This window comes from Ailuropoda melanoleuca, chromosome 2, assembly GCF_002007445.2.
Source record: "Ailuropoda melanoleuca isolate Jingjing chromosome 2, ASM200744v2, whole genome shotgun sequence".
In the NCBI taxonomy this organism is placed as follows: domain Eukaryota; kingdom Metazoa; phylum Chordata; class Mammalia; order Carnivora; family Ursidae; genus Ailuropoda; species Ailuropoda melanoleuca.
Window position 1 is genome coordinate 83,427,419 of NC_048219.1, and position 25,404 is coordinate 83,452,822.

The 25,404-nt window shown below is 36.2% G+C and overlaps 1 protein-coding gene across 1 annotated transcript in view; it reads left to right on the forward strand.

The window, feature by feature from the left end:
• MAN1A2 (mannosidase alpha class 1A member 2) overlaps positions 1–25,404 on the forward strand; it is a 189,996-nt gene that overhangs the window by 51,644 nt on the left and 112,948 nt on the right. Inside the window, exons 4-5 of the mRNA XM_002924539.4 lie at positions 15,391–15,509; positions 20,340–20,420. Of these exons, the coding sequence (XP_002924585.1) occupies positions 15,391–15,509; positions 20,340–20,420 (200 nt within the window). The remainder of the gene's footprint in view (positions 1–15,390; positions 15,510–20,339; positions 20,421–25,404) is intronic.

The window sequence follows — 25,404 nt, forward strand, 5'->3', positions numbered from 1 at the left end:
CTGGAGATTTATTTTTTTCTGGGAGGTTTTTAAACTGCAAATTCAGTTTCTCTAGCACTAAGGACCAATCAGTTTATCTATAGTTGACTCTTAAACAGTAAGTTTTTGAACTGGGGGTCCACTTATATGTGGGTTTTTTTGATAAATACAGTATGATAGTGTAAGTTTATTTTCTCTTATGATTTTTTTCAAATTTTTATTTAAATTCTAGTTAGCTAACATACAGTGCAATATTGGTTTCGTGAGTGAATTCAGTGATTCATCACTTACATACAACACCCAGTGCTCATCACAAGTTGCCCTCCTTAATACCCATCACCCATCTAGCCCATTCTTCACCCACCTCCCTTCATCAACCCTCAGATTGTTCTCTATCATTAAGAATCTTTTTTTTTTTTTTTAAGATTTTTTAAGAGATAGAGCACAAGCAGGGGAGAGAGGGAGAAGCAGGCTCCCCACTGAGCAGGGAGCCCTATGCTGGTCTCGATCCCAAGACTCTGGGATCTTGACCTGAGCTGAAGGCAGAAGCTTAACCAACTGAGCCACCCAGGCAGCCCTATCATTAAAGAATCTTTAATGGTTTGTTTCCCCCTTTCTCTCTTTTTTTTCTTTATTCCTCTTCCCATATATTCATCTGTTTTGTTTTGTTAAATTCCACATGAGTGAAATCACATGGTATTTGTCTTACCCTGACTGACTTATTTCGCGTAGCATAATACACTCTAGCTCCATCCACCTTGTTGCAAATGGCAGGATTTCATTCTTTTTGATGGTTGAGTAATACTCAGTGATTGTGTGTGTGTGTATACATATATATGTATATATAACTTCTTTATCCATTCATCCTTTTTTTTTTTTTTAAAGATTTTTTATTTATTTATTCGACAGAGATAGAGACAGCCAGTGAGAGAGGGAACACAAGCAGGGGGAGTGGGAGAGGAAGAAGCAGGCTCCTAGCGGAAGAGCCTGATGTGGGGCTCGATCCCATAACGCCGGGATCACGCCCCTGAGCCGAAGGCAGATGCTTGACTGCTGTGCCACCCAGGCGCCCCAATGATACAGAAATTCTATACATTATTCAGTGCTCATCGTGATAAGTGTACTCTTAATCCTCTTCCCCTGTTTCACCTATCCCCCCACCCACTCCCCCTCTGGTAGCCATCAGTTTATTCTCTGTAGTTGAGAGTTTATTTCTTGGTTTACCTCTTTTTTTCTTTCCCCCATGTTCCTTTGTTCTGTTTCTTAATTTTCACAAAGGAGTGAAATCATATGGTATTTGTCTTTCTCTGGCTGACTTATTTCACTTAGCATTATATCATCTAGATCCATCCATGTTGTTGCAAATGGCAAGATTTCATTCTTTTTTTTATGGCTGAGTAATATTCTATTGTATATGTATACCACATCTTTTTTTTATCCATTTATCTGTCAGTGGATACTTGGGTTGCTTCCCTGTCTTGGCTTTTATCAATAATGCTGCAATAAACATAGGGGTGCATTTATCTTTTCAAATTTGTTTTCATTTTCTTTGGGTAAATAGCCAGTAGTGGAATTACTGGATCATTTAGTAATTCTATTTTTAATTTTTTGAGGAACCTTCATACTGTTTTCTACAGTTGGCTGCACCAGCTTGTATTCCCACTAATAGTACTTGAGGGTTCCTTTTTCTCCACATCCTTGCCAACTCTTATTATTTCTTGTGTCTTTGGTCTTAGTCATTTTGATAGGTGTGAGGTGATAATCTCATTGTGGTTTTGTTTTGCATTTCCCTGATGATGAGTGATGTTAAGTATCCTTTCACGTGTCTGTTGGCCATCTATATGTCTTCTTTGGAAAAATGTCTATTCATTGATCTTTTTTATATTTTTGCTATGCTTTCAGTTTCTTTGATTTTTGCTCTTTAGTTTTTTCTTTCTTCCACAGATTTGGGTTGATTTAGCTCTTACTTTTCTAATTTCTTTAAGTGGAAGCCTAGAGTATGGATTTGAGATCCTCTTTTTCAGTAAAAGCATTTAATGCTATAAATTAACTGGGAGATGCTGCTTTAGTTATACCCAAAGATTTTGATATGTTGTGTTTTAATTGTCATTTAATTCAATATGTTTTAAAATTTCCCTTGAGGAACCCTCTTGCACTGTTGGTGGGAATGGAAACTGCTGCAGCCCTCGGGAAAGCAATATGGAGGTTCCTCAAAAAGTTAAAAATAGAACTACCCTGTGACCCAGCAATTGCACTGTTAGGTATTATCTGAAGGATACAAAAATATTAATTTAAAGGGATACATGCATCCCGATGTTTATAGCAGCATTATTCACAATAGCCAAATTATGGAAAGAACTTAGATGTCATCAGTTGATGAATGGATAAAGAAGGTGTGGTGTAGATAGTCCAGGATGGCAGAGGAGTAGGAGACCTTAGGTTCATCTGGTCCCAGGAATTGAGCTAGATAGCTGTCAAATCATTCTGAACACCTGTGAACTCAACTAGGAATTTAAGAAAAGAATTGCTGCAATTCTACAAATAGAAAAGCAACCACTTTCTGCAAGGTAGGGGGTGCAGACAAGTGAATCTGAAGTGATTTTTGGGAAGATAAACCATGGAGGGAGGGAGCCTCTGTAAGCCAGCTACTGGAAGGTGATATAACAGTGGAGTGCAAAATCAGAACCTGTAGAAGTTTGTTCCAGTGAGGAGCATCCCTGCCTGAAAGGCTCTCAGGTGGCGAAGCAAGGCGGAATCCTAGATGGGACAGTGTGGTCTCAGGATCCCTGGGGCCACAGGAAGACTGGGGGTGCCTGAGTGTGGCAGAGTTCCCAGGTATCCGAGTAGGGAAGCTGGCTTCAATCAGTGAGCCCAGGAGTGGGCTTTCAGCTCTGTGTTGCCATAAATCGTGAACCCCTGCACGGTTGAGCAACCGCTTTCAGAGCAGGGAACCCCGCAAATGGCAGAACTGGGGCAAGACCCCCTTCCCTCTCCCAGCAGGAGTGGCATGGGTGCACACTGCAAGAGTCTGCAGGGTTTGGGGATGTGAATGGGGCTCGTTTGGCTGAGATAGAAATGCTTGGTCACAGGCTAGGTGAGCACAGAGCGGAGACGGAGACCAGGGAGATGGGAGTGATTGACTGCTTTTCCCTGAGGGCATCTGAAAAGTGGGGCCCCGAGCTTTTAGCTCTGGGGCTGGAGATCAGAAGGCCATCATTTTCATTCTCATCCTCTATAGCAGCACAGAAAGCCTTCAGGGAACAAAAGCCACAGAGAGCAATCCTAAGCACCTTTCTGGTCAGGGTGGTGCAGTTCCGTTTGGGGCAAAGAAACCTGAGAATCAACATAACAAGGCCCCTCCCCCAGAAGATAAGCAAGAACATCCAACCAAGACCAAGTTTATCGGTCACACGGAACTGTAAAACTCCAGTGCTAGGTGAAAACAGTATATAGAATTCATGTTTTTTTCCCCACAATTCTTTAGTTTTCAATTTTAATTTTTTTCTCTTTCCTTTTTCAACCAATTTCTAATTTTATCAATTCTTTTTTTAAGTCTTTTAAAATTTTCATCTTTACATTTATATTCTATCCTTTTATTCATTGTATTTAATTTTATTTTTGTATATATTCAAGTTTCTCTTTCTTCACAGCTTTGGGATGTAGTTTCTTTTAACGAACAGACCAGAATACACTCAAGATATAGTGTAGTGCTCTGTTCTGTTAACCTGTTTATATTCCTTTTTTTTTTTTTTTGGCTTTTAATTTTAATTTTTACAGTTACATTCTGTCCTTTCGTTGTATTTAATTGTATTTTTGTACATATATAAGGTTTTTTTCCTTTGCAATTTTTGGATTTAGTTTTCTAACGCACAGACCAAAATACACACAGGATTCAGTGTATTGCTCTGTTCTGTTCACATGTGTGATTATATTCACTCTTTTTTTTTTAATTTAAATTTTATTTTATTTTTCCATTTCGCGTCTCTTCTGATTTGTTTAATGTATATTTCTCTGGGGTCGTTCTCTCACTCATCTATTCCTCTTGAACAGAATGACAAGATGGAAAAACTCACCACAAAAAAGGAGAACAAGAGGCAGTACCAACTGTCAGGGACCTAAATCAGTATGGATATAATGTAAGATATCATAACTAGAGTTCAGAATAATGGTTATAAAGATACTAACTGGGCTTGAAAAGTGCATGAAGGCACTAAAGAATCCCTTCCTGGGGAAATAAAAAGGTCTATTAATGAGGTGCAATAAGAAATGGAGGCTCAAACTGCTACGATAAATGAGGCAGAATAGAGAATTAGTGAGATAGAAGACAAAATGATGGAGAATGATGAATCTGAGAAGAGAGACAAACAACTACTGGAACGTAAGGGGAGAATTCGAGACATAAGTGATACCATAAAGTGAAACAATATTAGAATAATTGGGATCCCAGAAGAACAGGAAGAAGAGAGGGAGGGGGGAGGCAAAAGGTATATTGGAGCAAATTATAGCAGAGAACTTTCCTCATCTGGGGAAGGAAACAGGCATCAAAATCCACACAGAGGCCCAGAGAACCCCCCTCAAAATCAATAAAGTAGGTCAACACCTCGACATAATAATAGTGAAGCTTGCAAATCTCAGAGACAAAGAAAATCCTGAAGGCAGCTCAGGATAAGAGATCCATAGCCTACAAGGGTAGACACATTAGACTGGCAGCAGACTTATCCACAGAGACCTGGTAGGCCAGAAAGGACTGGCATGATAGATTCAGGGTGCTAAATGAGAAAAATAATGCAGCCAAGAATACTTTATCCAGCCAGGATGTCATTCAGAATGGAACGAATGATAAAAAAAAAAACAAAACAACTTCCAGTACAAACAGAAACTAAAAGAATTTGTGATCACTAAACCAGCCCTGAAAGAGATATTAAAGGGGATACCTTAAGGAAAGAGAGAGCCCAAAAGTAACATATACCAGAAAGAAACAGAGACAGTCTACAGAAACAGTGACTTTGCAGGTAATACAGTGGCACTAAGTTCCTATCTTTTAGTAGTTAATCTGAATGTAAATGAGCTAAATGCCCCAATCAAAAGATACAGGGTATCAGATTGAATAAAAAAGCAAGACCCATCGATATGCTGTCTGCAAGAGACTCATTTTAGGCCCAAAGACACCTCCAGATTGAAAGTGAGGGGGTGGAAAACCATTTATCATGCTAATCGACATCAAAAGAAAACTGGGGTAGTAATCCTTATGTAGTAATCCTTATACAGATAAATTAGATTTTAGCCAAAGACTGTAATAAAAGATGAGGAAGAACACTATATCATAATTAAAGGGTCTGTCCACCAAGAAGATCTAACAATTGTAAATATTTATGCCCCTAACTTGGGAGCAGCCAATTATATAAGCTAATTAATAACAAAATTAAACTCATTGATAATAACAAAATAATAGTAGGGGACTTTAACACTCCACTCACTGCAATGGACAGATCATCTGAGTAGAAGATGGACAAGGAAACAAGGGCTTTGAATGACATACTTTACCAGATGGACTAACAGATATATTCAGAGCATTCTGTCCTAAAGCAACAGAATACACATTCCTCTTGAGTGCTCATGGAACATTTAGAATAGATCACATCCTGGGTCACAAATCAGGTCTCATCAGTACCAAAAGATTAGAATCATTCCCTGCATATTTTCAGACCACCGTGCTTTGAAACTTGAACTCAATCACAAGAGGAAATTTGGAAAGAACTCAAATATCTGGAGGCTAAAGTGCATCTTACTAAAGAATGATTGGGTCAACCAGGAAATTAAAGAGTTAAAAAATTCATGGAAACAAATGAAAATGAAAACATAACTGTTCAAAAACCTTTGGGATGCAGCAAAGGCGGTCCTAAGAGGGAAGTGTATAGCAATACAAGCCTTTCTTAAGAAATGAGAAAGGCCTCAAATACACAAGCTAACCTTACACGTAAAGGAGCTGGAAAAAGAACAGCAAATAAAGCCTACACCCAGCAGGAGAAGAGAATTAATAAGAGTGGAACAAAAATCAATGAAATAGAAACCAAAAGAACAGTAGAACAGATCAACAAAACTAGGAGCTGGTTCTTTGAAAGAATTAATAAGATTGATAAACCCCTGGTCAGACTTATCAAAAAGAAAAGAGAAAGGACCAAAATAAATAAAATCATGAATGAAAGAGGAGAGATCACAATGAACACCAAAGAAATACAATTATAAGAACATATTATGGACAACTGTATGCCAACAAATTAGGCAATCTGGAAGAAATGGATGCATTCCTAGAGACGTATAAACTACCAAAACTGAACCAGGAAGAAATAGAAAACCTGAACAGATCCATAACCAGCAAGGAAATTGAAGCAGTAATCCAAAAATCTCCCAACAAACAAAAGTCCAGGATTGGATGGCTTCCCAGGGGAATTCTATCAAACGTTCAAGAAGAATTAATATGTATTTTTCTGAAGCTCTTTCAGAAATTAGAAATGGATGGAAAACTTCCAAACCCATTCTCTGAGGCGAGCATTACCTTGATCCCAAAACCAGACAAAGACCCCACCAAAGAAGAGAGTTACAGACCAATATCCCTGATGAACATGAATGCAAAAATTCTCAAGATACTAGCCAATAGGATCCAACAGTACATTAAAAGGATTATTCACCATGACCAAGTGGGATTTATTCCTGGGCTGCGAGGGTGGTTCAGCATCTACAAATCAATCAGTGTGATGCACTACATAAATAAAAGAAAGGACAAGACCATATGATCCTCTCAATAGATGCAGAAAAAGCATTTGATAAAGTACACCATCCTTTCTTGATTAAGACTCTTCACAGTGTAGGGATAGAGGGAACATACCTCAATATCATAAAAGCCATTTATGAAAAGCCCACGTGAAATCATTCTCAATGGGGCATAATTGAGAGCTTTTCCCCCAAGGTCAGGAACACAGCAGGGATGTCCACTATCACCACTGTTGTTCATCATAGTACTAGAAGTCCTAGCCTCAGCAGTCAGACAAGAAAAAGAAATAAAAGACATCCGAATCAGCAAAGAAGAAGTCAGTCTCACTCTTTGCAGATGACATGGTACTCTGGAAAACCCAAAAGACTCCACCCCAAAATTGCTAGAACTCATACAGGAATTCAGCAGATGACAGGATATAAAAATCAATGCACAGAAATCTGTTTCATTTCTATACATTAATAATGAAGCAGCAGAAAGAGAAATTAAGGAGTCAATCCCTTTTACAGTTGCACCAAAAATAATAAGATACATAGCAATAAACCTAACCAATAAGGTGAAAGACCTGTACTTAAACACTGATGAAAGAAATTGAAGATGACACAAAGAAATGGAAAAAAAAAAATACATCCCATACTCATGGATTGGAAGAACAAATATTGTTAAAATGTCTATGCTACACAAAGTAATCTATACGTTCAATGCAATCCCTCTCAAAATACCATTAACTTTTTTCACAGAGTTGGGACAAGTAATCCTAAAATTTGTGTGGACTCACAAAAGACCCCAAATAGCCAAAGGAGTGTTGAAAAAGAAAACTAAATCTTTTGGCATCACAATGCTGGACTTCAGGCTCTATTTTATGAAGCTGTAATCATCAAGACAGTATGGTACTGGCACAAAAACAGGCAAAGAGGTCAGTGGAACAGTATAGAAAACCCAGAAATAGACCCTCAACTTTATGGCCAACTAATCTTCGACAAAACAGGGAGGAATATCCAGTAGAAAAAAGACAGTCTCTTCAACAAATGGTGTTGGGAAAATTGGACAGCCACATGCAGAAAAATGAAGCTGAACCATTTCCTTACACCATACACAAAAATGTACTCAAAATGGATAAAAGACTTAGGTCCTGTGAGACAGGAATCCATTGAAATCCTAGAGGAGAACTCAGGCAGCAACCTCTGTGACCTCAAGCTACTTCTTGCTAGACACCTCTCCAAAGGCAAGGGATACAAAGGCAAAAATGAACTATTGGGACTTCATCAATACAAAAAGCTTTTGCTGCACAGCAAAGGAAACAGTCAACAAAACCAAAAGACAACTGATAGAATGGAGAAGATATTTGTGAATGTATTATTAGATAAAGCACTAGTATCCAAAATCTGTAAGGAACTTATCAAACTCAACACCTAAAGAACAAATAATCCAATCAAGAAATGGGCAGAAGACATGAACAGACATTTTTCCAAAGAAGGCATATAAACGGCCAACAGACTCATGAGAAAGTTCTCAACATCACTTGACATCAGGGAAATACAAATCAAAACCACAATGAGATACCAACTTATGCTGGTCAGAATGGCTAAAATCAACAAGTCAGAAAATGACAGATGTTGGTGAGGATGCAGAGAAAGGGGAACCCTGTTACACTGTTGGTGGGAATGCAAAATGGTGCAGCCACTCTGGAAAACAGTATGGAGGTTCCTCAAAAAGTTCAAAATAGAGCCACCCAGTGATCCAGCAATTGCACTAGTGGGTATTTACCCCAAAGATACAAATGTAGTGATCTGAAGGGGCACCTGCACCCCAATGTTTATAGCAGCAGTGTCCACTGTAGCCCAATTATTGAAAGTGGGCAGATGTCCATCGACAGATGAATGGATAAAGAAGATGTTGTGCATATATACAATGGAGTATGACACAGCCATCAAAAAATGAAATCTTGCCATTTGCAGTGATGTGGATGGAACCTAGAGGGTATTATGCTATATGAAATAAGTCAGTCAGAGAAAGAGAATTCTCATGATCTCACTTGTGGGATTTAAGAAACAAAACAGAGGATTATAGGGGAAGAGAAGGAAAAATAAATGTGAAATCAGAGAGGGAGACAAACCATAAGAGACTCTTAATCAGAGGAAACAAACTGAGGGTTGCTGTAGGGGAGGGAGGGTGGGGGGATGNGGAGGGAGGGAGGGGGGATGGGATAACTGGGTGATGGACATTAAGAAGCACACGTTTTTTTTTGTTTTTTTTTTTTTTTAAAGATTTTATTTATTTATGCGACAGAGATAGAGACAGCCAGCGAGAGAGGGAACACAAGCAGGGGGAGTGGGAGAAGGAAGAAGCAGGCTCATAGCAGAGGAGCCTGATATGGGGCTCGATCCCATAACGCCAGGATCACGCCCTGAGCCGAAGGCAGAGGCTTTACCGCCGTGCCACCCAGGCACCCCAAGAAGCACACGTTTTATAATGAGCACTGGCTGTTATACAAGACTGATGAATCACTGACCCTAGGTCTGAAACTAATAATTCACCATATGTTAATTAATTTAAATAAAAAATAAAAAAAAGATGTGGTGTATATATACAAGGGAATATCAGTCAACCATAAAAGAGAATGAAATCTTGTCATTTGAAATGACGTGGATGGATCTGGAGAGTATTATGCTAAGCAAAATAAGTCAGTCAGAGAAAGACAAATACCATATGATTTTTAGAAACAGAACAAAGGAACATGGGGGAAGAAAAAAGAGGTAAACGAAGAAACAAACTCCTAACTACAGAGAATAAACTGATGGTTCCCAGAGGGGAGGTGGGTGGGGGGATGGGTGAAATAGCTGATGGGGATTAAGGAGTGCACTTGTTATGATGAGCACTAGGTGTCGTATGTAAATCACTATATTGTACACCTGAAACTAATAGTACACTGTATGTTAACTAACTGGAATTTAATTGAAAAAATAGAAGCACATAGGAAAAGCCATGTGTTTTTCCACTTAAGAAAAAAAGTATTTTCCATGAGTAAGTTGTTTAATTTTCAAACATTAGGTATTTTCCTTTTCTTTCTATTATTGAAATTTAGTTTATTTCTATTATGGTTAGAGACTGTACTATATTTCAATTCTTTTTTTTAAGATATGATTTATTTATTTGACAGAGAGTGAGAGAGAGCAAAGGAGCACAATCAGGGGGAGTGGGGAGTGGCAAAGGAGAGGGAGAAACAGGCTCCCCATTGAGCAAGGAGCCTGAAGTGGGGCTCGATCCCAGGCTGCTGGGATCATTACCTGAACCGAAAGCAGACGCTCAATGAAAGAGCCACCCAGGTGTCCCTATATTTCACTTCTTTTAAATTGTTTAAGATTTACTTTATGATCCAGCATATGGTCTATCTATCTTGGTGAATGTTCCATTTGTGCTTAAAAAGAACCTGTGCGAGTATCATCTGCTGTCATTGGGTAGAATGTTCTGTTGCTGTTAGATCCCATTGATTATTAGTGGAGTTGTTCAGGCTTCCTTTGTGCTTGCTAAATTTCTGTCCAGTAGTTCTATCACTTCCTAAGAGACAGGTGTCAAAGTCCTCAGCTATAATTTTGGATTTGTGTCCTAGCCCTTTAAGTTCGGTCAGTTTTTGCTTCTTATATATCGTATATTCATATATTCTTGTTAAGTGTTTACACATTTAGGATTGTTATGTCTTCTTGGTAGCACCACCAAACCTGTAATACCAAAACCAAACAACAATATTACAAGAAAAGCAAAATGTAGACCAGTGCTTCTCGTAAATATAGATGTAAAAATCTTTAGCCAAATCTTAGTAATCTAGTTCAGCAATACCTAAAATGAATAATACCTTATGACTATTGCATGGTTGGTTTAATATTCAGAAATTAGCATAATTGAAAATATTAAGGGGAGCACCTGGGTGGCTCAGTTGGTTAAGCATTTACCTTTGGCTAGGGTCATGATCTCAGGGTCCTGGGATCAAGCTCCACATAGGGCTTCTTGCTTAGTGGGGAGCCTGCTTCACCCTCTCCCTCTCCTGCTCTTCGCACCCACTGCTTGTACATTAACACACAGACACACAGATACCCCAAAATAAAGCAATTGGAAAAATTTTGCCACATGCTTAATATTGGAGCACTAGATGTTTTCCCCTTAGATTATGAACTAGGCAAGCATGTCTGCTTTCTCACTTTTGTGTAGCACTGGAGTTGAGGTTCTAGCCAGTACACTAAAGTAAGAAAAAGACAAAAGAGGTATAAAGATTGGAAATGAAAAAGTACAAGGTTTTTACTTGCAATCAACAAGATTGTCCATAAAGAAAATCTTAAAGTCTACCGGACAACACCAACAAAGTACTAGATTGAATAAAATTTAGTAAGGTCATAAGGTACAAGTTCAATGTACAAAATATATTGTATTTCTATATACTAGCGCTAAACAGTCATAGTGCAATTTAAAAATAATATCATTTGCAATAGCATCAAAAATGTGAGTTGCATGTGGATGAATTTAACCAAATATGTGCAAAACCTATACACTTAAAACTAAGTGATTATCGAGAGAAATTTCAAAGGACTTAAGTAAATGGAGAGAGATGCCACGTTCATGAATTGGAATACTCAAATACTGTGGGGATGTCAATTCTCTTAAAATTCATATTTAAATTTAAAGAAATCCCAATCAAATTGATAGGCTGAGTCAAAAATCTGTATGAAAATGCAAGGCATGTGCAATAGAATAATTTTTTAAAAAGAAGAACTAAGTTGAGGGATTTGTATTACCTGATTTTAAGATTTACTTTAAAGCTGCAGTAATGAGGACAGTCTTGTTTTAGCATAAGGACAGACAGATCAGCGGAAAAGAACAGAACTAGGACTGCACATAATGTGGTTGATTCAAAGGTGCCTGGTAAATTCAGTGGGTAAAAAGATCAACTTCAGTAAATCATACTAGATCAGCTACATATTTGTATAGAAAAATAACAAACCTTGACTGTTCATTGTACATAAAAATTAACCTGAAATGATTCATAGATCGAAACATAAAAGTGAAAAGTGTGAAACTTCCTGTAGAAAGCTTTGGAGAAAATCTTTATGACTTTGAGGTAAGAAAAGAGTTTTTAGAATACAAAACCCATAAACCATAAAAGGGAAAAAAATGAATAAATTGGACTTCATAAAAATTAAAAATTTCTGCTCTCCAAAAGACATTAAGAAACTGCGAAGTTAGGTAAGCCTTGGAGAAAATGTTTGTGGTACATACACATGAATGTATTTAGAATATATAAATAATTTATGTACCAAATAAGGTTTATGAATAGCCAATAAGCACATCAATTCCCAGAGAAATGAAAATTCAACCCACAATGCAAAATCCTACACACTCATTAGAATGTCTAAAATTAAAAAGGGCAGCAGTACCAAATGTTGACGAGAATGGTAGAACAGCCAGAGCTTGTCTGCATTGTTGCGGGGTGTATGAAATGGTACACCCTGGAGAGCCGTCTGTCAGTCTCTTGTAAAGTTAAACATAAGCTTACCATACAGCTCAGCAGTTTCACTCTTTAAGATTTCCATGATGCTCACAAATGAGATCAGATAGTACTTTTATTTTTCTTACTGAGATTTTTGCATCAATGGTATGCAGAAATTGAATTTTAAGATCTCTCTTCCTGTGTTCTATAAAAATTTATGTAGGAGTTACTGTTCTTAAAATTCAAGTAGAATCTTCTGTGGAACGTCCAGAGTATGATACTTTTATGATGGGTAGTTCTTTGAGAACTTAATTTCCTGTGTTTCGTGGTCTGTTTTGTTTGTTTAGATTTTATGTTTCTTTTGTAAGTCAAAGTTTTATATATATAATATTTTTATTTTATGTGTTAACTGTATATAATATTAAATATACAATATATATTCATAGAAAATCAGTTGCACTCATTTTTTTTCAAATTTGTTGGTACGATATGACTAAAATGGGCTTTTTATAGTTTTCTTAGTTTCCTCTATATCTGTCTGTTGATGCAGTCTTATTTCTCATTTTGTATTTTTGTATTCCCTGGCCACTTTTTAAACATTGGTTAGTGGTAGATTCTTTGTATAGTTCTTCTAATAGAACTGTCTCTTGAATTTATATTTTTGACAATGTTCTTTATTTCTAATTCATTAATTTTTGCCTTTAACTTTTCTGATTCTTTTAACTTTTTGCTCAGGTTTATCGTTCTTTTTCTTCCTTAGTAGATGTTGTGAATTCAGTTATTTTCATTTGTTCTTATTAAATAACATAAAATTTTCAAGGTAGGAGTTTCTGAGAACTGCATTGGTTGAATCCTATGTTCTCATAATAAAATTTTATTGATGTTTTACACATTCTACAGTATTGTGTTTTACTTCTTTGACCCAAGGGTAGTTTTAGACCTTTTAACTTTTTCCAGTTGAAATCTTGAGTTGTCTAGGTAAACAATCATGGTGATAGCCAGGAACTTCAGTTTTGTTTTTCTCTTCCTTGGGCTGTTAGCCCATGGCACAAACTTCTTGTGGAATTAACCAGAATTGGTACAGAACTGGTGGGTCAGGCCTTTTTCCATTCCAGAATTGTCAGCACCTTAGAGGAATATGCACTTCCAGGACTCCATAAATAACTAGATAACTGAAGCATGACTACTTATAAAAATTGAAATAAGAGCAAAAACAGGTACTCTTAAGGTTTGAAAACAAGCATATTTTGGATGAAATACATAAAAAGAGATACATATTTAAGTGATTATGGAAGAGATAGGGATATATGGGTGATTAAAAGTTTGATAAAATATTTATCGTCTTAGTAAAGAGCTGAGGAACAAAGAAAAGTAAAAGGAAAGTATGTCTGTGATAACCCAGAACAAACCTAGTTAATGTCAATATGAAGAGAACTTAAGTGGGAAAAAGACCCAGGAATTTATCAGAGTGTGGTGGAGTGCTTGTCTTGTTAGTGGAAAGATAATACTTATTGGTAAGTTGAAAAAATTGTTAGAATCATGTAAAGAAGAAAATGTGATGTAAGTTAAGGACATTTTAAGAATGAATTTGTATAGCTTTAAAGTGTGAGAAGAAAGCACTGTTTACCCAGTGGGAAAAAGAACGGAAGAAAAAAGAAAGAAAAGAAAGAATAGTAACTAAGCAGTGTCAAACGTGACTTGTTGATAAGACAAAGCTGAGTTTAATGCTTACCTGTGGTACAGTTGATCACTACCTCACCAGAGCCTTACTAGCCTGTCGGATGGAAAAGGACAAAGTTGAGATACTTATTGAGATTTTAAGTCTGGGTTAAGATGGGCCTTTTGGTAGGTTTAGGGGTACTTGGTTGTGATTGGGTCAGGACCATAATGTAACAGTTTAGGATTGGTAAGCGGAGAATTTGGAGGTAAGGAGTTCAGAGTTTTGGGGTTCAGGCCGTCATTTGATAACTTTCCGTTGAAGAGTTGATGGGTCTTTCAGGAAGTTCTGGAATGAGCAGTAAAATTATTTTGCAACTTTTTTTTTTTTTTAAAGATTTTATTTATTTATTTGATAGAGATAGAGACAGCCAGCGAGAGAGGGAACACAAGCAGGGGGAGTGGGAGAGGAAGAAGCAGGCTCATAGCAGAGGAGCCTGATGTGGGGCTCGATCCCGTAACGCCGGGATCACGCCCTGAGCCGAAGGCAGACGCTTAACCGCTGTGCCACCCAGGCGCCCCTATTTTGCAACTTTTATCCTTCTGGGCCAGGGAAACAGTAAACTCATGTTGATGAAGACAGTAGTAAAGCCATTTTAATATAGGTAGTAACAGGTGTGGATAATTTTCATTCTCAGAAGATAGAAATACTTGCATTACTGGGGTTGGGGGACTCATCTGCTCCTTGTTACTTATTTTTTTTACCATGCTGTTAGATTTGTTTTAAAGTGTATTCAGAATTTTGCAGTTCTATTCATTAGTACGATTGACCTATTTTCTTGTCATGTGTTCAGTGTCTAGTTTTGCTATCAGCTAGTTTTGTTCAATTAGTTTCTCTCTCCGTGATTTGTTTCCTTTAACATCAAGATTCTTTCCTCGAAGATGGGTATAAATCTTATTATTTTGATTTTTTCTACTCACATTTTGTTTAATACTTTATTTTTCATTATGATTAACCTGCTTTTTAATTGGTGAGGATTATTATAGTTTCTGTTTTACTATGGTCATCTAGCCTTATTGTACTTTTATTATTATTTCTAAGTATATTTTTGCCCTTTCTGTGCATTTGTACCAGAAGAGAATGATTGTCTTATGACTTGGCTTAACATCTTGAACCACCCTCCCCATGTCTTGAATTAATCCTTTTTTTTTTTTTTTTAACTTCATTGAGTAGGTAGATATCTCATACTGTGCCCAGGAAGAAAATGAAGGAGGGTTACAATTTTAGTTTTCCTTTACCTTCCTATTAGTTGTCAACATGTCATCTTTAGGAAAATATATTGAACAGTGTTTATTATTTGTTCTTAAGGAAAAGTAAACCAAGTTGGGTATTATTTTTGGTCTTTATATTTCTACTTTGATTTTTTATATATTAAAAAATTAAAACAGACCTTATATGAAGGACATGTTATTAATGACAGTTTCCCCCCCACTCCAAATATAGGAAGTTCACAAATGGGTGCTACCATAGTAGATGCTTTGGATACCCTTTATATCATGGGACTTCATGATGAATTCCGAGATGGGCAAAAATGGATTGAAGACAACCTTGACTTCAGTGTGGTGAGTATACAATTGATGACTTCTTTGACCTTGAAAAGACAGTGTCTCACCATAGTAGTTTTGAACGTTATACTAGCAGTTTAAGGAAATCCTAAATTGCCTGTCTTCTTTTGGGATTAGAGTTATTTAACTTTTTCATAAAATACATACCTTTTCTCACCATCTTCCTTTCACTTTTCTTGACCTTATCATTTGAGGCACGTGTTCAGTGTGTTAAGCGGTAGTTACAGGAAAAAAAACACATGGGAGTAGAAATACCAGGAAAGTATAAACTACGTTATAATATTATTTTTTAAAGATTGAGTAATCTGGTACAGCTTTGATGAACCTTCGTTACTAGGCCGATGCCCCTCCTTCCAGCATTTTGGCATTGTTGTTAAGTGGTGTGACTAAAGTTGGAAGCCCAGCATAGCTACATTCTTGCTGTGTGACTTGGGAAAGTTCCTTAGTTTTTCAAAATCTGTGATAAAATTGCTATTGCATTGCAATATTGTAAGGATTATTTGAGATAATCTGGTACACATTAAGTGCTTGTAAATGGTAGCAATTATTTTCATTATTACCAGTACTGAGCCACAAGTTGTATGGACTGTTTTGTCACATTCATTATCATCTTTCGTGATATTTGTGCTTGCTGTTCTTTCTTTCTTGCTATGGTCAGAAGTCACTCTTTCACTTACGTGTTTTTCTTTTTGGCAGATTCTGCATCACTCAAAATGTAATTTAAATCCATAGTTGTTTCTTCTCTCGTGCCTTCTTGATGCTAACCACACAAAAATGGATTGCTTTCTTTTATATTATTCTAGCATTTTGGACATATATCAGTTAGAATAATTTTTATTATCAGGTTTGTCTGTGAGTGGCAGAAAATCTAATATAAAATAGCTTAAACAAGATGGATGTTTATTTCCATTTCAAGTAAGTTAAGCACAGAGATAAGCAGTTTAGGGTTGCTTTGGGTAGCTCCTTGATCCTTAAGGATCCAAGATCCTTTGTCTTGTTGCTCTGTCAGCTTCAGGGTATAGCTTTAGTCTCATGGTCCAAGATGGTTCCTCAATAAGGTGGATAAACCTTCCAGTTTAGAAGAGAGGGAAAGATACAAGACTCTTCTATAGGAACACTTTATAGGAGTCAGTTACCTCAATTTTGCTTATATACTATTGAGTAGATCTGACTCATACAGCCCGACCTTAGTGTAAAGGGAGGCTGAGGAATACAGTTTTTTTTTTCCCCCCCCCTTTGGGCTATGTGGTCCTTAAAGGATGTGCTTTTTGTATGTTATGTAAGAAATCCCTACTCTTATTGAAGATATATTCCTATATTTCATTCTGACTGTTTTAAAGTTTGGCTTTTGTATTTAGGACTTTAATCCATATGAAATTGATTTAGGGTGAGATAGGCAGCTATCAGTTGATCCTAGAACCATGTATTTCCCTGCTATTGATAAATGCCATATTAGTCATTTGAGCTGACTGCTTTCTGTTTGCTTTATTCTTTATTCTTACATCAGTACTAAACTGTCTTAACTACAATATTTTTATAGGAAGCTTGATATCTGATCTTGTTCTAGGAAATTATCCTAGCAGTTCTTAGCTCTTTGTTTTTGTAAGCTCTGGAGTATTGTTGACATTTAGATGAGGATTGCATTCAATTTACAGATTAGTTTGGAGAGAATTGGAGTCTGTACAGTCTCAAATACTCCTGTCCATTAACATGTCAGCTTTATTAGGCCTAATAATCCACTGGCATATCATTGTATCAGTTCACTGAATCAGAAACCAGAACTATACCATTTATTTTAATTAAAGGATTTAATGTGTAGAATTGTTAACCAAATAACGGGGAAAGTAAAAAGGCAGAAAGAGAACATTGTGGTATCACAAGAGGTGGTAACTACAATAAATATCTACCTCCCTGGGACTGTGAGAGTAGTGGGAAGAAGTTGGGATTATACAAATTTAGTAATTTGGGACTCTGTTTCTGGTATGTAAGGAGCTCTTAAAAAGGCTTTTTTAGAGCTGGGACTCAGACCTCTGAAGAGAAGGATCCCTAGCCAGTGGGTCACAGTGAGGCGGATTTGGAGAATGTTATGTGCAGCAGGGGAACTGTAATGTGGAACCAACTAACACTGCCAGGGCGAAGAACCATGGCTGGTTTGACACTGTCAGAAACCAGAAGTAAATTGGAAGGAATAAGCCCTTTCTCCTCTCCTCCAGCCCTGTATTATCTTTGTAAAACCTCTCGTTGGCATGGCCCATAAGGGAGCCAGCAGACTAGGGAGATGCATTTGTAGAGTTCCAATTCCAGTATACCAACTAGACTATAGAAGGATAGATTTGAACCTGAGGGAAAAAAGCTTGATAATCAGCACATCATTTACCATCCCTTTACTTTTAACCTTTCTGTGTCATGTGTTTTAGCTATATATTTTGCATGTAGTATGTATTTGGATTTTGTTATTTTTATCCAGTCTTGGAGTCTTTTAACTGTAAAGTTTGGAATATTTACATTTATTGTGATAACATATATTTGGAGTTGAGTCTTCCATCTTTATTTTTCAACCTATATTATTATTGTACTTTCATTATTTTTCCTGCTTCCCTTTTTTTGGATTACGTTACTTTATGTCGTTTTTCCTCTACTTCATTGGCATGGAGATGATGTCAGACAGGTAGTGGGGAATCTGATTATGTTGGGTCTTACAGTTATTTTGCTCTGAGTGTAACCAGAAGTCATTGTAAGAGTTTTCACACAACAGTAACCTAACCTGACTTAAAATGTAAGAGGTTCACTCTGCCTACAGGGTGCTAAATGAATGGAGTGTAAGGAGGAGAGTAAGGCTGAAATCAGGGAAACTGATTAGAAGGTTATTGTTTCGGTGAGTGATAGAGGCCTGCCCTCCTTCCCTCTTTCCCTCTTTCGCAGCTTCTCTGTATTTAGTGAATGTCTGCTGTGTGCCCTGCAGTTTGCTATATATTGGGAATATATGAAGTAATATAAAGAAATTTGCTGTTGTGGGTGGGGTGGGATGATAGAGCTGCTATTAAAAAATTCCAGGAAGTGGGGCGCCTGGGTGGCACAGCGGTTAAGCGTCTGCCTTCGGCTCAGGGCGTGATCCCAGCGTTATGGGATCGAGCCCCACATCAGGCTCTTCCGCTATGAGCGTGCTTCTTCCTCTCCCACTCCCCCTGCTTGTGTTCCCTCTCTCGCTGGCTGTCTCTATCTCTGTCAAATAAATAAATAAAATCTTTAAAAAAAAAAATTCCAGGAAGTAATCAGAGAGGGAGACAAACCATGAAAGACTCTTAACTATAGGAAACAAACTGAGGGCTGCTGGGAGCTGGATAAGCTAACTGGGTGATAGGCAGTAAGAAGGGCATGTGAGAGGAGCACTAGGTGTAACACGCAACTGATAAAAGTATTGAATACTACAACTGAAACTAATGATGTATGTTGGCTAATTGAATTTAAAGAAATAGGAAGATCAGTAGGAGAAGGAAGGGAAGAATGAAGGGGAATGAAGGGGGGTAAACAGAAGGGGGAATGAACCATGAGAGACTGTGGACTCTGGGAAACAAACTGAGGGCTTCAGAGGGGAGGGGGGTGGGAGATTGGGATAGGGCGGTGATGGGTATTAAGGAGGGCACATATTGCATGGTGCATTGGGTGTTATATGCAAATGATGAATCATGGAACATTGCATCAGAAACTGCGGATGTACTGTATGGTGACTAATATAACAAAATAAAAATTAAAAAAAATAAAAACAAAAAATTCCATTGTGAAAATTCAGCATCAGAGGTATATACCTGCGTTAGCAAATTATGTGTTCTGCCTGTGAATGTTAGAAAGACTTCAGGATATTATATATTTCCTTTTAAATTTTGTTAAAAAATTAGTTGTGATAGGCTGGTGATGGGTTGTAAGGAGGGCACCAGTTGCATGGTGCACTGGGTGTTATACGCAACCAATGAGTCATCGAACTTTACATCAAAAACCAGGGATGTACTGTATGGGGACTAACATAATATAATAAAAAAACATTAAAAAAATTAGTTGTGAACGTTATCTTTATACTAGTCAATTGTGTATATCCTGTGGATTCTTTGGTCATGTTCTCTGCCACTTCTACTTTTCTTTCATTAATACTGCTATATTTGTGCCAGATTTCCTTCTTTTTTTTTTTTTTTTTTGGTTGTTTTTGTTTACCTTTTAGTTTTGTTCATAATTGCTTTTCCTTGTAGGTAATTCTCATTTTGGGGAAATTCAGGTGTTTCTATCATCATTTGTTGTCAGTACAGTTGATTTTATGCTTACAAAGTGTCAGTTTTCTCAACATTATTAATTGAGTAATCCATCATCCTATCATTTTTTGGTCCCTCTTTTAACATTTATTAAGTTTTTATATATATGAGGAAAAATATTTAAAATTCAGAGAAATATAAGTGAAAATGGGACCATATGCTCTGGTAACTAGAACAGAAGGAAATGGACCCAGTGGAGAGACCACTATTCCAGAATTCAAGAAGTGGAGGCTTTCATGAAGAGACAATAGTCAAGAGCATCAAATATCTCGATAATTTTTACAATAATAGGTAATATACATAAAAATGATTTTGGCTAATAGGAAGCTGTGGTGGCAGTAATTGAGGAGTTTCAGTAACATTAATAAATGGAAAGTGAAATTACAATTGTATGAGAAATGAAGGTGTGGAAAATGGAAAATACATTCTCCTCAGGGTGTTTGTGAGAAACATACAAAGTACTGAATATATTTGGAAAACTCTGAAGTTTTATGTATATGTGAATATGTTCAACATGTCTTCACAGAATTCAGAGGTGTCTGTGTTTGAAGTCAACATTCGATTTATTGGAGGCCTGCTTGCAGCTTATTACCTTTCAGGAGAAGAGGTGAGCCACTCATTGTTTGGGGGGAAGGGGCTCTGATTGGACTTAAATAAAATGAAAAATTTCCCTAACAGCATATCGTTTTTCTTAATTGTCTAATATTGAACTCATGTAAAGGTTTGCTGAGAGAATTGGATGCTTCAGGTAGAACTGCCCTTGGAAATAATGATTTTTCCATTTTGAGAATTTTAGTAAAACATAAATTCATCAGAGATCCTATTTCTGTATATACCACTTCTCCTTTGCAGGAGCTATCCTCCAGGATTTTGCCTTTACAATTAATTACATAGTCGAAACAAGGTCGGGGGCGATTAATAAGATCAAAATTAAGGAATGAAATCAGGAAGAATGAATATGGATTCTCCTAAGACCAAAAATTAATTATTAAAACTGCCTGTTTGGAAATCAAATGTGATTTTTTTGCTATAAATTTAAAAAACCAACACAGCAACAACTCTGAATTCTCCATTCTGGAAGTTGATTTGAGACCTGCTGTAATAGGGGAGTGGGTGTGGGAAATTCCTTTTTACTGCTGAGGTGGGTTTAAAGGATGGGCTTGGAGAGTGGGAGAAAGAGAAACTAAAGGAAGAGGTTATAAGTCATTTCTGTTTTGTTTCCTGAGGAACTTCTGTATTTAAGTGGTTTGTTGGTGTAAATGATTGTAAGAGCTCTTTGTAAATTTAAGAAAATTCATCTTTTGTTTTATGTTATAAAGATGGATTTCTATGTTGTTGGAATTTAAGAAATGTTTGCCTAATCCAAGGTCACAAAGATTTTCTCTTTGTTTTCTTCTAAAAATATTAAGGTTTTACTTTTACTTTTAAGTCTATAATCTTTTTGAGTTAAATTCTATATATGCTGTGAGGTATGGGTTGAGCTTTCTTTCTTTCCTTCTGGATATTCAAAAATTCTAGCAACATTTGTTGAAAAGACTCTCCTTTCTCTACTTAATTGACTTTGCACTTTTGTTGAAATCAACTGACCATATATGTGTGAGTCGACCTCTACCCTCTCTGTGCTCTTGCTGTTTGTGCCTGTCCTTTTGCCACACTGTGTGAATTACACCATGTTCATTATTATGGCTTCATGGAAATTCTTGAAATCAGGTTGTGTGAATCTTCCAACTTTGTTCCTTTTCAGAACTGTCTTGGCTATTCCATTTACTTTATTTTCTATTTTAGAATCAGTTTGTTGATCTCTACAGAATATTCTACTGGGATTTTGATTGGGATTACCTTGAATCTGTACATGAATTTAGAGAAAATTGGTGTCTTAATAAATATGGAATCTTCCAAACCATGAACATGAAGTATCTATCTGTTTATTTAGTCCTTCTTTAATTTTTTTCCTTGGTGTTTCTAGTTTTTAGCATATAGATCTTTTACATATTTTGATAGATGTATACATATTTTATACTTTTTGGTCCTATTATAAGTGGTACTGTATTTTTTATTTCAATTTCTAGTTGTTTATTGCTAGTATATGTAAATACAATTGATTTAAAGGAGAATTTTAATAAAGACTTTAATTTTCAGCTGGCTTAGGACATCTTGTTTATCACTGAATAACTTCTAATGCTGTCATTTTTTAAAATGCTGTAAAATGTGCATAACAAAATTTTACATTTACCATTACAGTTCAGTGATACTAAGAACAGCATTCACATTGTGCAATATACAGTTGATTTTTATATTGACCTTTGTGCTCTGAGGTTTTTCTAAATTCACTAATTCTAGTTGCATTTAAATAGGTTTAAATAGATTCTTTGGGATTTTTTTGTAAATGATCATGCCATCAGTGAACAGTTTCATTTCTCTGTAGTTTAAATATCTTTGTGTGTGTCTTTTATGTAAGAGTAATGCTGACCTCATAATACAAGTTGGAAGTGTTTCCTCCTCCTCTTTTTTTTTTTTCCTTTCACTGGAGAAGTTTTTGTATAATTAATATTATTTCTTCTTTAATTGTTTGGTAGAATACCCTTCCGAAGCCCTGTGGTTGTGGAGCTTTTTGTTTTTTCACCTAAGTTTTAAAACTGTTTAATTTCTTTGGTAGATATAGTATTGTTCAGTTTATTTTTTCTTTTTTTTTTTTTTTAAAGATTTTATTCATTTATTTGACAGAGATAGAGACAGCCAGCGAGAGAGAACACAAGCAGGGGGAGTGGGAGAGGAAGAAGCAGGCTCATAGCGGAGGAGCCTGATGTGGGGCTCGATCCCATAACGCCGAGATTACGCCCTGAGCCGAAGGCAGATGCTTAACCGCTGTGCCACCCAGGCGCCCCCAGTTTATTTTTTCTTGAGTGGCTTTTGTAGTTTCTGTAGTTTGTGTATTTCTGGGGATTTGGCTATTTCCTCTAACAGTTGTGTAAACTGTTGACATAAAGATGTTTGTAATATTCCCTTATCCTTTTCATGTCTGTAGGACCATTAGTAATGTGTCCTATTTCATCTTCTCTTTTTTGTCAGTCTGTATATAGATGTATTGGTGTTTTGGTTTATTCACATAACTTGTTTTTCGTTTTATTGATTTTTCTCTATTTTTGTGCATTCCATTTCATTTCTCCTTTTATACTTATTTACTTCTTTCTGTTTCCTCCTTTTTTTTTTTTTCTTTTCTAGTTTCTTAGGTTTGGAGCTTAGATCATCAATAAGACCTCTTTCTTTTAAAAAAGAACAATGCCATAAATTTGCTTCTTGGCCCTTCTTTAGCTATATCTTATGACCTTTGATATATTTTCATTTTCCTTTAATTCAAAATATTTTCTAATCTTTTCTTTCTCTTTGATTCCTGAGTTTAGAAGTATATTATATATATATACATATATATATGTACACATATATACACACACACTTTTTTTAAAAGTAGGCTTCACACCCAGTGTGGGGCTTTGAACTCACCACCCTGAGATCAAGACCTGAGCTGAAATCAAGAGTTGGATATTTAACCAACTGAGCCACCCAAGTGCCCCAGAAATATATTTCTAAATTTTCAAATATTTCAGGATTTTCCACATATCTTTCTATTATTTCTAGTTTAAGTGTTTGGTAGGCAGTGAATAGAGAACAGTTCTATTGAATTTGTTGAAGTTTGTTTTATGGGTCAGAATATGGTCTACTTTAAAAAGAATGTGTACTTGAAAAGAATGTGTATTCTGCTGTGTTTTTGTTAAAATATCAATTAGGTCAAAATAGATAATAGTGTTGCTCAGATCTTCTGTAATTTTATTAATTTTGTGTCTATTTGGTCTGTCAAATACTAGGTGAGGAGTCTGTATGTGTTTTGGAGGCCTATTCTTAGGTATGTACACACTTAGGATTGTTAGGTCTTCTTGGCTGATCCTTTTATTGTTTTAAAATTTTTCTCTTTATCCTTGGTCACATTCGAGTTTTTCTTTTTTTTTTTTTTAAGATATTATTTGATAGCGGGAGAGCATGCATGCATGTCTGCTTAGGTGGGGGCAGAGAGGAGGGGCAGAGGGAGAGGGAGAAGCAGACTCCCCGCTGAGTAGGGAGACCAACATGGGGCTCAGTCCCAGGACCCTGAGATCATGACCTGAGTCAAAGGCAGACGCTTAACTGAAGTTAGACACTTAACCAGCTGAGCGACCCAGGTGCTCTCACATTCTCTGTTCCTAAGTCTAGTTTGTGTGATACTGATATAGTCACTTTAGCTTTCTTTTATGCAGTGTTTGCATGGTATATCTTTTAACATATATGTTTTATATTTAAAGTTGATTTTCCTGAAGAAAGCTTGACAATCTGTTTTTAATTTGTGTGTTTAGACCATTTACATTCAGTGTAACTATTGATAGTGTTGCATTAAATCTACCACGTTGTTAGTTATTTTCTGTTTGTCCCATCTGTTTCTCATTCTTCTTTTTTTCTCATAATTTTATATTATTTTTTGCAATTGTTTTATCTCCATGACAGACTATTTGTTCTCAGTATTTTTTTCTTTTTTTTTTTTTTAGTGGTTGCCCTTTTTGTTTACTGTATATCTTTAATTAATTCATCCTGGTCCTACCTTCAGTCAGTATTATGCTGCTTCACATATACTGTGAAAACATTACAACTGTATATTCTTAATTCTTGTCATTTTTTTTTGTGCCGTTTTTTGTTACTGTGCATTTTTTTTACACTATAAACCCTTAGAACATCGCTACTAAGTTTTGCTTTAGGTGGTCAGTTATTATTTAGAGCTATTCAAAATAAGAAAAAAATATGCCTTTTTATCTTTCAGTCATTTTTGTTGGTCTTCATTTCTCTCTGTGGTTCAGGGTTCTGTCTGGTATCTATTCCTTTTGTGTGAAGAGCTCCCTTTATAGTGCAGGTCTCCTGGTTGTAGATTCTCTCAGTTTCTGTTGGTCTGAAAATGTTTCTTCTTCAGTTTTGAAAGATTATTTCTTTGTGTGTATTTTTCTGTTTAACATTCTAAAGAGGTTACTGCATTAGGTTAAAGTTTGCATAGTTTGAGAAGTGTGCTTTAATTCTTTGTTCCTCCTTTGGCTGTCTTTAAGATAATCTGTTCATATTTTATTTCGTATGAAGAATCTGAGTGGTTTTACTTTTTTTCTTTTGGAGGGGTGAGTAGGACTTAATTTATCTTGCTTGAGGTTCTCTGAGCTTCTTAGATGTATGGTTTGGTAGCTTTATATTTGAAAAGTTATTATCTTTTAAAATATTTAAATTTTTTTTTAATATTTAAATATTTAAAGTATTTTTTCTGCCTCTTCTTCTGCAATTCAATTACACATACATTGGACTGTTTGAAATTGTCTCTTAGCTCTTGAATTCACTATTCTTTTTTATCCCACCCACTGCTTTTTATTCCTGTTGTTTCAGTTTGGGTAATTTTTATAGACCTTTCTTCAAGTTCACTGATTATTTATTTATTTGTTTGTTCTATTTATTTATAATTTATTTATTTGTTTGTTTACTTATTTATTTATTTTAGTTAGCTCCATTGAATCTACTTTTAATTAAGAAGC